Source organism: Lissotriton helveticus, unplaced genomic scaffold, assembly GCF_964261635.1.
Source record: "Lissotriton helveticus unplaced genomic scaffold, aLisHel1.1 SCAFFOLD_575, whole genome shotgun sequence".
Taxonomy (NCBI): domain Eukaryota; kingdom Metazoa; phylum Chordata; class Amphibia; order Caudata; family Salamandridae; genus Lissotriton; species Lissotriton helveticus.
Genome location: NW_027611986.1, coordinates 131,000 through 147,251, shown reverse-complemented (window position 1 = coordinate 147,251; position 16,252 = coordinate 131,000). Strand labels below are relative to the sequence as shown.

General features: G+C 45.8%; 1 protein-coding gene across 2 annotated transcripts in view; it reads right to left on the bottom strand.

Moving 5' to 3' along the window:
* Positions 1-9,539: 9,539 nt before the first annotated feature.
* Positions 9,540-16,252, bottom strand: part of LOC144807486 (retinoic acid receptor alpha-like) — a 123,081-nt gene continuing 116,368 nt past the window's right edge. For both annotated transcript variants that reach the window (XM_078673125.1, XM_078673126.1), the window contains exons 7-8: positions 14,667-14,825; positions 9,540-13,983 (exon numbers count right to left, since the gene is read on the bottom strand). In XM_078673125.1, the coding sequence (XP_078529251.1) occupies positions 13,778-13,983; positions 14,667-14,825 (365 nt within the window). In that variant the 3' untranslated portion in view covers positions 9,540-13,777. The remainder of the gene's footprint in view (positions 13,984-14,666; positions 14,826-16,252) is intronic.

Below are 16,252 nucleotides of genomic sequence, written 5' to 3'. Positions count from 1 at the left end.
GGCTTTCAATTTGATACTGCTCTTTCCTGCATGACTCAAATTAATAAAGTCACTTCTTCTTGCTTCGGAAAGCTCCGTATGCTAAAACAAAATCATTACTTATCTTCTGTTAGACTCACGTAAAACAGTAGTCCACGCCCTTATCACCGCTCATTTGGACTACGCAAATAGTTTGTATATCGGAGCCCCAGCGTATCTCATAAAACAACTACAGACAGTTCAGAACGCAGCTGCCAGGTTGATCTGCAACATTCCTTACCGACATTCCATCTCACCCCATTTAATCAAACCTCACTGGCTCCCAGTAAGATTGCGCATTCAATTTAAAGCCTTAATCCTGGCTTTTAGAGCTCTTAATGATCTAGGCCCCACCTATTTACGTCGCCGGATAAACTTGTCACAATCACCCCGTAATCTTAGATCAAACCATCTCCGACTGATGATCTGCCCCCGGTTTCGTCTTGTACGAACGAGAGGCAGGGCCTTTGCAGTAGCCACCTCTAAACTGTGGAACCTCCTACCCACAGAACTGAGATTCCTGACCTCTGAGTCCCAATTTCGAAAAAAACTTAAGACTTGGCTCTTTACCCTTATTTAACTTTCCCATTCCCTAATATTTCTCGCTGAACCTCTGAATCATTTGAGATACTGTCTTCAGCGCCGGGACACCTCCGTTGGAGGTAGCTGTGCGCTCTACAAACTTCTAAATAATAATAATAATAATTCAGAAAACCATTGATGGCAGTTCCCCAGTTACCGGCACATATACCTGTAATACCTGTGTGGCGTGCAAATCAGCAATAGTAGGCCCTAGTTTCACCTATCAAGGCTTCACTATACGCCCGACTCAAATGTCCAATTGCAAATCAAAAAACATTATCTATTTACTCCTATGCCCCTGTTGGCTAGGGTATGTTGGAGAGAAGGCAAGATCTTTTTGTACCAGGCTGACTGAACATCGTTCAGCCATCCGAATGTCCAAAATCAGTGCTCCCTTAGTGAAGCATTATCTTGAACATAAGCATAAACCCACAGATATCCGATGGTTTATCATAGAATATTGTAATTATGCAAATACCATCGATATGGAACACATGCGCAAAAAACGAGAAGTTTTTTGGATTTTCAGTCTGGCTGCATATCCCAAAGGTTTAAATAATGAAATACAGTGGGAGAATGCCATCAAATACAATATAAAATAACCAGAAGTCCATTATTTATGTCCATGCTCGAGCCTCCGTTTTTTTTTCCAGTCTAGTTGTTTCCCATTTGTCACACCCTGGCCCTTGTATGTGACATCATCCACCTGAGACAACGCCGCAGTGAGCAGCAGGACGGCGTTCTCACACCGGCTATATAATGCGGCATGGTGCCGCCATCAGCATTTCTATCGGAACCCCTCCAGACGCTTCGTGCGCTTCAGGCGGCAAGTAAGTTCTCCTGTTATCATCCGTAGTATTCTCCCCTTCGGTGCCAGTGAGCACAATAATTCTTTTATTTGTATTCGATATGTCCTGCACTTATCTTAGAAAAACTACGAGTGAATGCAACTATTATGGACGCTCCCCTTTTCCGTCCATTTCTTGCAACATTAATGTGTTTGCCAATCTGCCTAGAGTTGCACTTCCAAATGGGCCCGCAATATTGTCTCATTGCCATATATTGCCCGTTCTAATAGTCCTGATTTGCAATAACAGAGAGCATGCAACAGGCATTTTAACCCCTTCCGCGCTCATGACGAGCTCAGCTCGTCATGAGTTACGCCGCTCGTACGCTCATGACGAGCTGAGCTCGTCATGTAACGCGGTATTTACAAAAACGCAGCGCACAGCGGGAAAACCGCTAGCCCGCATGCGGTTAAGTAAACACATCTACACGTAACTCCCGGTTTGATTTTCTTCACAGTTATCCACATTGGATTTTAGTGGCTATCCATGCCCTGAACATATCCATGACGCAGTATTAGGATCTTTATCCTGTTAAGGTAACGTTGTATCCTATCCCTTATATCATTATCGAGTGGTACCTCAATAGATCCCTGATGTTATCCTTCCTTTTTTTGACAAGTCCTTCTGAGGCAATTTTATAACGTTGCCCGGCACGTGTTTATAAACCTTTTTTTACTATATTATATCTACTTTACTCTAGCTTCACAAGTAGCTAAATCTACCATCCTCTGGCAGTCTAGGTGTGGATAATTAACCAGGTAAACCCGGTACTCCAAAGTTAGCTTTGCGCCTAAAACTATGGCTCATAATATATGTTTTTGAACATCCTGCGTGTATTTTACCATCTCTCCCGCAGTCATCATCCTGACCTAGGAGCGGAGAGTAATTTCACCGCTTCCTTTTGACTGTGCCGTCGCCAACTATTCTTCGGTTTTGCACTGTTAGACCGGGAATCAATCCCAGCTCCTTAAAGAGCAGCTTACTTACAGGTAACACTGTAGGTCATGCAAGTTTGCTACAGCATAGCATTTAGTCTGCTCACCCCCACAGTAATAACATATCCCTGTTTTTCTTATTTTCTTAAGGACGCTGTTCCTTCCACGCATAATGAGTATCGTCATCTATTTCCTGTAATTTAATTCGTATTTCTTCGAATTTTTAGGTAAGGGCTCCTTGATTAATTCTTGACATTGCCCCACAGGTGTCCTTTTGAATTTTAATTCATACCACAATCATACTTTGGCACTCCATGTATGTCCAAGTTTATCTTTTTTCATTTAGCATCACTTTCTCTATACTAGGCACATCTCTTGTCCTCCCAGTTTCACCTAATTTTTAAATCCTTAAACTCTGTGGTTGGACTCTTTCCCTCACTTCAGCACTCGCCAGCTTTGATACATGAATGTTAGCCTCTACTTTATTCTATGTAGCATTTGTGAATTATTGCAGTGTACTGGACTATCCTTTATGTAATACGTATATTATTCCTTTTTAGAATCTTCAAGTGGTTCTCCCGAAGAAGGCGTGTGTCACGCCGAAACGCGCGTAGAGATTATTAACTAACCCACTTGGTTGTTTTTATAATTGTATATGTTTTTACCATTTATGTATGATAATGATTTATTACATTTTTGAACATATATGTTGAAATCCTTGTCAACAATTGTAATAATATTAATGAGTCTTGTATTTTTAACTGACGTGATGTATATTTTGGATAATAAATGAACACTTATCTTTTATTTGTTTTCATTGTTAATTTTTCCTGTCACTGCATTAGCCCATATCTGCTGTGCTTTTATATCTGTTGTGTTATTGTACCTGACATCCTTCAGGACCCCATAGTTGCCTAGGATTTGCTATTTTTATAAATATTGTGCCCTGACCTAGGAACTTGCCACTAGTTTCAGGGGGTCCCTTTCTTATATATCAGGAGAAAAAGACAACACTACTATGCAAACAGATTCCTTAACGACGCCTGCCCCACCTGAGCATCTGCTCTGGCATCAAAGTCCAGACAGTAATGCTTAGCAAAGGTATGGACCGACTTCCACGTGGCAGCCCTGCAGATCTCTGCAATGGAACATTACGTAGCAAAGCCGTTTTAGCCGCTTTGCCCCTGGGGGAATGAGCCTTAGGCTTACCTCCTAAGGTCTTATTAGCCTTCTGGTAACATAACTGGATACAGGACACAATCCACCTAGAGATGGACTGTTTCGTGGTAGCAAGACCAGTCCTGAACAACACTTAGTTGACAAACAGTTGGTCAGACCTACGAATGTCCTTGGTCTTATCCAGATAGAATTTCAATACCCTTCTCACATCCAGGGAATTAAGAGATCTTTCCGCTGGAGTGGAAGGATTCTGGAAAAACGTAGGTAAAGTTATAGTCTGATTAACATGAAAATCAGAGATCACCTTAGGAAGGAACTTAGGGTGAGTACACATCACAACCTTAGCAGAGATGTCTCGATCGCCCTTTTTCTTAACAGGGTATCTGCCTCCACTTGAACTGCGAGCAAATCGGTGGAATCGCTGGAGGCGGGCTGACGAAACGCAGACTGGGTACTGAATATTATTTGCAATGGATAACTTGCCCTGAGTAATTTTTCTCCACTCTGCCAAGTAATTTTGTATGCTTCCCCCCACCGGAGCGGGTAACGGACGAGGGGGTAGTAGCACCTCAGGGCCTAGACCCGGCTGGGCCTTTAGGCGTCGAGGAGGACTGCTGGCCGCCTCTACCCCTCTGGCGTTTCTGGAATGGACGCCGCTTGTACTGCTGCTGGTGTTGCTGCTGCCCACCTTGCCCTCTTCCCTGGGCACCAAAACGTCTCTGGAAGGGGCAGAAGGTCTTCTTCTCTTGCGGCTTTTCTAACCCAACGGCCGTCAGGGTTTCAGCCTCCGCCTTCATGCGGGCCATCTCCTCATGCTTTCCAAATAGCGAAGCACCAGAGAACGGCAGGTTGGCGACACTCTGCTGCGCCTCCGGTTTTAGCGTGGTCAGGCGCAACCAAGCAGGACGCCTCAGATTAATCCCGTGGCAGTAGCCATGAGCCGCCAGGAGAAAGGAATCTGCAGCCGAGCTGATCACCTGGTTGGATACCATCATGCCCTCGTTGAGGATATCCTGAAAATCCTCCCTCTTGTCCCTAGGAAGGTGCTCCAGAAACTGTTGTAGGTAGTCCCATAAAGACCGGTCATACCGACCCAGGAGAGCCGTGGCACTAGCGGCTTTCATGGACATTGCTGCCGTACCACACACCTTTCTTCCAGCGGAATCCATCATACGGCTCTCCTTGTTCAGAGGCACCGTAGAGGACAAGGCAGTAGCGTGCTGCTTCCTAGCCGCCGTGACGATCAATGAATCCGGCACCGGGTCCGATCTAAGGAACACCGGATCGGAGTCTGTATTTTTTCTGCAGCCGAGAAGGAGCAGATTTCGTCGACGCCGGAGTCAGGAAGAGCTCCATAGCCGGCTCCTCCAGCCCTGGCACAAAGACAACTGCCTCTCATGCAGGGTCTCGAAAATCACTGACGTAGAAGGTGTGGGGACCGTCAGCGTAATTCCCAGCTTTGCCGACCCTCTCAACAACGCCTCTTGGAACGACACGATGTCATCCACCCGTGACACCCTTGTAAGCGGTGAATCCGATAAGGTGGGCGAGTAGTCGCGGGCACTGGAAGAGTCCGTGTGACGGGACCTGGACCTGTCCCTTCGGTGACTGTGTCTGGACCACGTTGAAGAGCGACGGTCACGGTGTCTCCGCCTGGACTGTGACCTTGACCTCCTAGGCCGATCCACTGGTCGTACTGGAGGGGTAAGCCGCGGAGGCCGAACCGGAAGCCTAGGTTGTGGAGGCCCCTTAGGCGGTGATGGAAGGCGCGGCAATGATACAGACCGTGGAGGAGGCGGTGGTGGAGGAGGAGGAAGAGGAGGTGGAGGAGGAAGAGGAAGAGGAGGAGGAAGAGGAGGTGGAGGAGGAAGAGGAGGCGGAGGAGGTGGAGGAAGTAGAGGATTACGAGGAGGAGGATCCTTAGGCAACAGAGTAGGAGGAGGATCCTTAGGAAACAGAGGAGGCGTAGGCGTCCTGGGCCTAGACGGCGAGTAGGTCTGAGAATGATCATAGTCCGCAGACCGCACCACTCTTCTCTTCTTTTCCTGAGCAGGCCTTGATGAGGATGCTCTAGAGGCCGATCTCTTCTTAGACGAGCGCCGCCGCGACCGTGGGCTCGTGGACGCCGAGGACAGGGTGACTACCGAGTCATGGGACACAGTCCTGCCCCTTGAACGTCCCCTGGACCTCGACTTCTCTTTCCTCGACGTTGACCTCTGTCTCGACGTCGATACATCCCTCGACCTCGTCTGAGGTCTCGACATCGGTCCCCTCGACGTCGCTTCGACCCAGAGCCTTGGTTCGACTGTGAACAGATGGTGGTCAACCCCCTCGATGGGGACGTTGAGGCTATCGGAGTCGATGGAGATCTGTGCCGTTTTCTGGCCTTGTCTTGACTGGGGAGCCCCCCAGAGGCCGAAGCACAGGCATAGGACGAAGTCCCTCCATGCCCAGACCCACCTTGGTCTTGCTGTCTCCTAAGCGCCAGTCCTTGGAGCCAGATCTTCTCTCTGTCCTTCAGGGTCCTCCTGGAGAATTGTTGGCAAATCTCACAGTCTTCAGGGACATGAGAGGATGGGAGACAGAGGATACACACCCTGTGAGGGTCTGACTTTGCCTTCTTCCTGGCACACTCCGGGCACTTGTCGAACAAGGCTGGCATATTCGACAAAAGAGTGGGCAAAACTGGGCAAAAACTCCAGAAACAGGTAGAAGTAGCAGTCAGATGTTGAGTGAAACACTCCAAACACTTTAAAATTGCCCAAAAATTGAAAAATACCCAAAAAGGGAGAGCTCAATGCTCCAGGGTCCTGCTAGCAGGAGCCGGAAAAAAGAACTGAAAGTAAAAGGAGTTTGCTGTGCATCATGGGATACAGAGGGCCTCTGGAGATTTCCTTAAGGCACGGTATCCCTTTTCCAGATACATAATGGCAGCCTGTGGGGGCTGGTCTGTCCATCCCTTCCTCTCTATCATTCCAAGGATTTTGTGAAGGGGAAGTTTCTCTATGGGTGAAACTTAACAGACTGTGTTAAAAGGTGATGTTGGTGGAATATCCTTTGCATTTCTAGTTGAAGTACTGGACAGTGTAGCCTTGCAGGTATAGGCTGCATTATTGTCTTTAATTTTCTCTTAAGTGTCTATGCAGAACTGCACCGAGAACAACTTAAGAGATTATTTTTGATTGCTCAGGGGTTCACGTACATGGGTGGGACTATTCACTAGCTTATGACTATACACAGAGATCCCCTACTACAGAAGTGTTTTATCCTGCCTCCTACTGGTGTTATATGCAGGAGGAACTGTTGTTCGTTTGGAATTCGTTTTTGTTCTTGTCTTATTGTTTGCTGAACCCCTAGAGATGTTGACTGGGTTTGCATTGGTCTTACAGGGAAGTCACTTGGAGGAGGGTTGTTGACCCCCTCTCTGTGCGTTTCCTCGTCCTAGTGTGCGCCCACGAAAGGATTGCCCTCGGGGCTGGTACTGCTAGTTTTGCTGCTGCTGTCCCTGCTGTTGGCCCTGGTTACCTCGATAACCCTGTTGGAAGGTTTGGTGTGGTGCCACAGGTTGGTGGCTCCCCCTACCTGCTGGTCTTCTTGAGGGTGTTCCTCTTCTCATTCCTCTGAACTGCACTGCCCCCATGGACCTTGCTGTTTCATTTTCCTTCTTGAGCGGATTGAGTTTTTCATCAACTGGAGCACCGAAAAGCTGTTCCCTAGTGAAGGGTGTGTTAAGGATGTTGTTTTGCACTTCCGTCTTGAAGCCTGAAATTATTAGCCAGGCATGCCTTCTTTCCCAAAGCAACATCTGCCTGCTGGATGTCTCCGCTGCATCCAGGGCCGACTTCAAACATGTATTAACCATGCTCTTTCCTTCCTCTACCAGATGGCTCGCCCTTCTTTGGTATTGCTCTGGCAGATTTTTTAAGCGTTCGCCCACTTCCTCACAGTGCTGTTATGCGTGCCTGTTGATGAGAGCATTAAAATTAATGATGCGCCATTGGATCGCCGCACTCCTTTCCAGTTTCCTCCCCATTAGGTCCATTCTCCTGCTTTCCTTGTCTGGAGGTGGTCCTGTATTTGTGGGTATATTGGCCCTTTTCCTAGCCATGGATGTTATGATTGAATCCGCTGGTACTGATCCCTTAATATTCATAGGGTCCTTAGATGAGTGCTTGTATTTCTTTTCAGTCCTTGGAGTTACTGCTTTGCACACAGAAGGTTCCTTGGTCCAGCACACTTGGGATCATGGGTAGGAACTGCCTTCTTGTCTGGGATCAGGGGCAAAGGGGAAGGCTTGGGTCCTGTCACTGACTGGCCTAGACCACTCAAAGTTATTAAACAGAAACAATGGCCAGACAGGTTCTATTTCGCACTATACCACGCCTAGCAAAAAAATTCTAGGTTGGACGACTATTTGATTTAGTCATTTATACTTTATAAAAACTTTTTAGGGGATCATTTCATATGTCATAGAAAGAGAACAATTGTCACACAGTTATTAACACATAAAGACATTCAAAAAATAATACATGATAAACAAAACCGGACTCTGAGCCAGAGCAAAAAAGAAGGGGCGCTTCTAGGGCACCAAAAAAAATACCACTCTCACTATCCCCTAGAAGTAGGGCACCAATGAGAAGCACAGTCTCTGGCTCAGCAAGACAAGCAGGCTTTTGCAATAAATGTAATGTCCGCATGTCTGTATATATATGTAATATGAAGGACTGGTGCCTTAGAATGAAGTAATTTGCGGCATTGTATAGTTGTCTATTTGGTGTGTACAGCAATTTATCACATTGATTTTGTGTATCATTTATTATTTTTTTAATGTCTTTATGTGTGTCTTGGTGTCAATGCTCAGTGCCCATGGCTTGAGGCTTCTGTGAGGGAATGTGGGCTCTAGTCGCAAAGTGAGCTTGGGGGCAGTGGCTAAAGCAGACTGCATCACACAGTCTTGAGGTGCAATACCAGGTTCCCTCACGAGCTGTGCTCAGCTCCATGAGAAACATTTTGTGACGATTAATCCCAGTGAGTCAAGCTTAAGGTGGTAGATGAGTTATCAGAGTCCTTAGTGTATCCTTTGTCATGGGTGCATACTTTTGTGGAGTCTCAGGCATTTCTTCCTCCTAAACATCATAGCCATCCGAGAAGGGAGTGTTGCGATGATCTGCCAGTAATGCTGATTTACCTTCATAGTAAGCCACCTTGAGGTCTGAAGACTGGCGCCTGCTCTTATGATTCTTGGCATTTCGTTTTACAATGCGTACATCTGTAGCAAACTGATTTCTTGCTTTTGGGAGGTTGAACAGTTTGACACCCTTGTGGTCCCAGGATCAGCAAAGAAGCAACTCTGAACAGCACTAAGGAAAAAACGGAGTGTTCTCCATAAATGACCCCACCCTGAGTCCTTCTCGTTCGACCTGGTCTACAAAACCACTCCGGCTCGGGTTCGAAATAAAAGCATTAAATTGATGAAGAGGAGTTTTTCGATGCTGCAGCTGAAGATTTCGATCCGTGGTGTAGAAAGGCTACCGATTGTCCCAGAGCATGAGAAGGAGGGGATAAAAATAGTCTACTGTAAATTAATTGTCTAAGTGCATCGTGGGTTTGAGCAAGGAGCTGTCATCTTGAGGCTCAAGACTTCTCTGAAGAAAACATCAGGGTTGGGTGCAAACACTGCAGATGGCAGGAATATGTTGAGAAAATCTTGGAAAACATGGTTGTTTGTACCTAAGCCTGTGTTTGTCCCTCTGCTTGATATCAAACAAAGCCCTAGCACTATGACGGCTCGGCATACATGCACTTTATAAAAGTGTCATTCATTCAATATGCAGAGCATGTGAGCTGAAGCACCACATGCTACAAATGTATTGTTACTGAAGTAATAGGTTTTTTCCAGGAGCTGATCTTGAGATGTTGCCCAGTTCTCACCCAGGCAATGCAACTGGCTCCCGAAATGAACCACCAGAAACCAAAGTTCTAGAATAAATATAACTTTATTCTTTAGCCAATAGAGTTCATGAAAAGTCAAACAGTAACTTTTGCACATACAAAGCCTCACTGAATGCTTGGAAACAGTTTCATAGTATAATTTTGAGTGGATGCTTTGAACACAACACTTTGAAAGGGACAAATACATAGGGGAGGATTGGGGGCACATAGAGCAGAGGTTTGCTCTAGGGGTGTGGACTCCATTGCTTATTTTGAAACAAACTGGCATTCTTTGAAAACTCTCTCGATGAACAAGCAGAGGGGCTATTTAGTGCAGATAGCGCAAATGGCAAAAGAACCACAGCCGTCAGGGACAGCAAAAGGTGGCAACATTTTCAAACAGAAAAACAAACTTGGACACTTATGTTTTCACTCAACTTCAGATAGGACTTATTGCTATCCTGAACACTGTACTTTATAGGGCACTTGGCAGGAGATGGAGCAAGTACTTACGTGTACTTATGTGACTTTCTCAGGTAGAGGACATGAAAGCACAACCAATATGTGGCTGACCTTTCCAGCCCTACTGGCATTGTACGCTATCTACTGAACAACGAACTGCACAGCCTACCTCTTACACCAGTCAGGTTAATGTATAGACTGGGCAATGTTTTCTCCGCAAATGTCAATGAAGAAACTGAACAAACCGCATATAAGGGCTAATGCGACTGTCAATGTATCATCTCCTTGGCACTGTGATGTGAAACTTTGGGCTGCCTACTGGTCCTCACGTGCAGAGATAGTGGCCCTCTTTACCAATTACTCACTTGTCAACAAAGGGCGGACACTTATCTAAAATTGATGGGAAACGGCTAGTGAGACTTAGCTGCTGGCCAGCGACACAATACCCAAACTTTTCATCCAACATGATCGTTGGGTCAAAATATTATGAACCAGGAACCAAATCCAATAGAAGTGCATAAGATGTGGAAGATCAAAAGCAGAGATAAAAAGTCCCTGAGTGCCAGCAATGACAAAGCTCTTGCTCAATTTTCAACCTTACATCGTTCACCAAGGAGAAAAAGTATGCCAGTTTGAACTTGTTTGCAAGAATTTGATTTTAGGTGCTCTTTATGTGCATTCATTTTGCCAATGCATGTGCCCCACGATTCCTCTCTACCCTAACCTCATCCCCCTCAGCTCATACACGTGCATCCGAGCGGCCATCTTGGTGTGCAGCACAAATCCTTCAGTGATGCGCCGAGAACAGAACAGAACAAAAAATAACATCTTATGAAAAGAAAAGGCATATAACAAGTGGAGCCTTAAACTCTCCAAACTTTATAGGAAACAATACATTTTATATACATCATTGACATCACGCAGTCAGTCCATTACTGTTCATGGGGTCTGGGCATTAAAGTCTTCCAGAAAAAGAAAAAAAACTTTCTAAAATTCAGTGAAACCCAGACTCCAGAAAAGATGCCAACCTCAACAAGCTTTGTAAAAACCTTTCCAACATTTTCTGAAAAAACGAACATTTTCATTTATTTTATTCAACTTGAAAAAACAAGAAACAAACGTGAAGTGGTTTTGCTGGTGATTGTGTCTATGTGTGGTTCTTCTCATTGTTCGGTTGTCAAAGATTATGGCGGCCTTCAGGGCTGCAAACAGTACAATTTCTTTCCTCATGAGAACTTAAAAAAAAAAACATACTGAAATGTAAAGTCGACAGAAACTGTTCATATTTTCCTTAAAGTACGTTCATTCACAGGTCTTTGAGCTAGAAACGTCTGGGAAGGGAGTTTTCCATATTTTGTGTAGGTGGAGTGGTGTGGAATACCCTAGCTCCTTTACCCCGATATCCTTTTTGCCATGTTTGCCGAAGAGCCCATTTTATCTTACTTGATCATTTTTTAAAAGCTTTCCTGATGTCACTTAATTTCTCTTGGCTTTTGTTTTAGTCCTCAATGTAAATGTCCTCGATGCGGTTCAAAAAGAATCACATTTGATGGCAGTTTTTTTGTAACCTGTACTAAATTTTTTCTTTAAACTGTTTCTTTCTAATTCAGTTGAAAGTAGTCCCTACCTCTATAAGAAAACAAAAATCTGTTATTGCTCAAATTAATGCTTGCATGAGACCAAGAATTAATTTGGCCACCCAAATAGAAAAGAGATAGACAGACAGTGTTCCAGATGACGAGATGAAATTACTTTTTTTCTTTTCTACTGGCACAGTTTGATAATTTTAAAGTACGATATACTTTGGACTTTTGAAGTTGGGGAGCAGTTTACAGATTACCACAAGACCACAGACCCACTATGGAAAATCCCTGAAGCATACCGGGAGGTTTCCAAGAAATATTTACTACCCATAACTTGAATACTTTACAGTTAAAAATATTTGTATTACTGCTTTGCTTATATGGAGCACTGTGCATAAAAATCCAGTTTCCGACATTAGACCCTGGTTTTTTTTTTTTTAACCATGGTGTATTAAGAGGCTGAACATCAGCCACGGATATCCTGAAAACTCTGCCCCGAGTGGACTAATCCGTCAGACAAAGCACAAGCCAGCTACAAACGTTTCACAGAATAGCAGAGTAGTCCCGAATGTACTCTCGTTGGGAGGTAAGAGAGAAATGCTTACATTGAGAACAATGTGCTGAAATGACAAGTGTCTCGTTAATCAGGAGCTCTCTCTGGCAAAAGGGGTTTCGGGAGGAAAAGAGCTGATAAAATACAGGCTTCCCCGATCTGAGATGATTCCCTGATCTCAGATAGGAGAGACTGAAATGAGCTCCATGCAAGACCAGGGGGAATTGTTACAACAAAAAAGAAAGTGCATTAGAGGATCTCAAAGTGGCAGCCCCTTTAAGAACACCCGTTCCATTATACAAAATTAAGAGGTTACGGGCGTGTGAAGTGAATGTTCAGTGTGGCTTGCGAGGTGAGTTCGAGATTGAGAGGTGTGTGCTAAAAGCAACTGGTTTTTGGTAACATTTAACGCACCATGACCCCTCTTGTCACGATCCTCCCTCCAGATGTGGGACACTGGAGTACAAACCTGCCTCAAAGACTCGTGTGTCTGTGTTAGGCTTCGTTGCTAATATTTATTGTTGCTAGTTCGCGAAAAATCAGTTGCAGATCAATGCAGACAAAACATTACATTCTTCTGAAAGTGGGCTCAAAGTGTAGCAAGAGTGGGCGTCACATTTTGAAGGTCTTTCGTTCAATTTCAGGTAAACCCAGGAAAATCTAAGTTTATGTTTACACACTGTGGGTTGGAAAATCTGAAGCATTTATCTGTGTGGTCCTTGGAGTACAGAATCTCTCCACATTAACACGCTACCCGGCGGTGGGTACCCTAGGACAATGCAGAAGCTGAGAGAAATAGTGACCAGGAAAGCTTGTTCTAATTTTAGAAATGTTTATGTAAGTGGTTATAACAAAAAATATATATATTGTTCTGGGGCCAAGGTGTCTCTGAACGATTCTGTCGATATTTTGCTTCTCTCTATCCCTACAGCAAATACTAGAAAGGGAATACGCAGCACAGTCCACAGATAAATCAGAGGCAACCCCCTCCCTACACAGCACCAGATCCAATTAGGAAACAGAAACTGACGGGGCAGTCTGTTACTGTCCGGTAATGACCTGCTTGGGGACTTGAGGGTCCCAATGCCATTAACAAACAGGAAGACACTGTCCTGTCGGTCATTACCGTTATTCTATGCAGCCAATTTATTGAAGGGAAAAACTGATATTAGAAAAAATGGCAATGTCTTCAGTGGAGCACAGTGCGTTGTCCTGGCTACTCAAGCTGCAGCAGTCTGTCTGTGGTCGCGTGGGGGCGCTCTCCTGCCAGGCATGCCTCGGCAGGGAGCAGCAGATTTCCCTCTCCTCAGAAAACGAGAAGAGAGGAACATTCTGGATTGTGCCAGCGTCCATTCCAAGCCACCAACCAACTGTATGTCGCAAGTCCAAAGCATAACCCTGTAGCCAAATATCTAGGTCAGGAGTTTGAAATGCCGGATGTTGTGCATTGAAAACGTAGGAGCTCCACTCCCTCATTCACAGCGCCCTAAGACCGCCCAGTTTCCGTTTGCCGTGCAGTGCTTTTGACACCGGCTCCAGTTTCTTTCGCTCGCCCGGACCGACCGTCACTTCACCCCCAACACTGTGTCCCGGTCTGTCCTGCGGAGGAGACTGGGGTCAAGGAAATGCTGTCTGAGCCGCTGTGCCGGGCCCTCGTGTCCTTCGGTGGGAACCACGCAGCGAGCGTCAGGGGGAATGGCTCGTGGGGCTGCTTCTGTTGGAGCTGGGGGACAGACTGGGGCTGCAACTGCCTGGAGGGGGCGCCAGGCTACTGGCACGGGGCGCCTGCCCCGTCAAACTGTCCAGACCCTCAGAGTTCTCCAGCATTTCCTGGATGAGCGGCGGCATGGAGCCCGGGATCTCCATCTTGAGCGTGATAACCCGTTCGGCACCTGCAGCGGAAGAAAAGACACGAAAGAGACTCAGTATGGGGCAAAATGGCTGTGCATACATGGCTTCAATACGAGGCTCTTACAAAGTTCACACCACACGAATGAGGGAATGCATAGCTGCCAGGTTTCCCTGGGAGCTGCCCCAGGCCACTTTTTTGTTTGGATTCTGGGACTATTGGTCCTCTTTTATAATAGAATAAGAAAGATTCCAATTTTATATATATTTTTTTAAAAACCTGGACCTGAGAAGCTTGTCAGAGCTCACTGAATGAATGTTACTTCTGATGAAACACTTTTCTGATTTTCATTCCAGAAACGACCCCCCAAAGTTCATTAATGTTGGTCTGATTTCTCATGTACCAGATGTTTTCCAGCACATCTCTAGAGGGAGCTCGGCTGAAGACAATGGAGTACCAGAGGGCCAACAACGGCTGGTTTAGGCCTTCATCACCAACATGCCAAAGTGTCTCTTTCAATGTATCTCTGCTGAGAACATTACACCCTCTGCTAGTTTTTGTAATGACGCAAATCTATTCACCAAACAATTTGCAGATACATTGGAAAATCCTCACCAAAGCCCTCCCCTTTAAGAAATATTGCCACAGACGAGATGAAACGACTGAAGAAAAAGAATGGCTGTGCAACTCGAGATACTTTTTTATTTTTACAAAAAAGGGACACACCCTTGGCGCTGATGCTGCGGAGGTCTGTGATCTTCATTAGCATCTTGGGGAACATGTGAGGCTTGTTCGGTCTCCTTTTCCGGACGTAGATTTTTAGCGCCTCCAGCAGTGGCTCCTGCAGCTTGTCCACCTTGTCAGGCTGCTCCAGGTCCTGGCGGTCTATAGGGAGAGGGACGAAAACAAAAGTGGTTTAAAACATCAATGCCTCACTCACGGCAAAGGAGGCGGAAACACACTGTAAGGTTATTCAGCAAGATCGAACTCATTTCACTTTCACATTAGTCAACGAGAACCATTAACTCCCTTGGTCTGCAAATGTGAACTGGCAGCAAGGCAGAACAGGAATACTCCTCGGCTGGCCACCGGGTGTCGCCCTAGCCTTGTACACACGCTCCTCTCGCTCGGTTTCTCTGGGCCTCCCTCCCACTGTCTCTGGGCCTCCCTCCCACTGGCCTTGTGCATTGTTTTGTAACTCAGTAGAAAAGCTCGGGATCAGTTTCCTTTCATCCTCAGACAATCCTCCCTCTTGTTCCAGGCCCTTTCATCTCGGAGCTCAGAAACGAGGTGTACCTTTCCCAAGCCAGCCTTTCCGAGACCAAGGGGACGGGGAGGCTTTCTCAAGCCAGGGAGGGGAAAGGAGAGAACGAGCGCAATACTGAGTCACACGTGAACACCGGCCAGACAACCAGTTGCAAAGCCAATAGATCTTGCATTGGAAGCCACCCTTCGGTCTAGTCAATACTGGTTTTGATATGGTATTGGGATGGCTGCTTGGCCCACAGCAATATTTAAAAAAAAAAAAAAAAACATTTTTTTTTTTAAACTGGCTGAAAGCAAAACCTTTTTGATCTCAAAAAGCACAAGTTGCTGTAGTTGATCCTGGCACTGAAAGGAAATAAACAAACACGCTAATTCCCTTTGGTAGTGCTCTTTCTGGTTGATATTCTATCTAACTGCAGATTCCTCACCATGCGAATATCCCGAGGCGCCAGGCTGTGCGCCGATAGATGGTGCCGTGCGACTCCAGGCGGACTGTGCGTGGACACTGGAAGTGACCGAGCAGCAAAAACGTGCCATCCAAACGCACGGACATCAGTTTCTTTCATAAGCTTTTAAGTACCTTTAGATGTGGAGTCCAACAGAAAACTCAAGTACCAGAATGCAGATTCCTAAACTGGCACCTTTTTTAGATGGGTAAAGGAGACCAGGTGGAAGGGCAGTGAGGGATCTGCAGTTAGAGCGAGTATCCACTCTAAAGAGCACTACCAAAGGAAAGTAATGTGTTCTTTTGATGGACTTCTAACTGCAGATTCCTCACCTTGTGAAGAGATACCAAATCAGTACCTCCCAAGGTGGACAGGTTTGTGGGATGGCTCAGATCAAAAGGTTCTGCAGGACCAAATGGGCAAAATGCCCATCTCGACGAATCTGACTGTCAAGGTCATAATGCTTCATGAATGTGTGTCACATAGCATCCTGACAGATCACAGGCACTACGTGAACCAAAGCAGTGGGAACAGCCTTGGCTCTGGCGGAAATGAACCATCAGACATTTCTTAAATCAGCTCCCTGGTAGAACGGGAGCA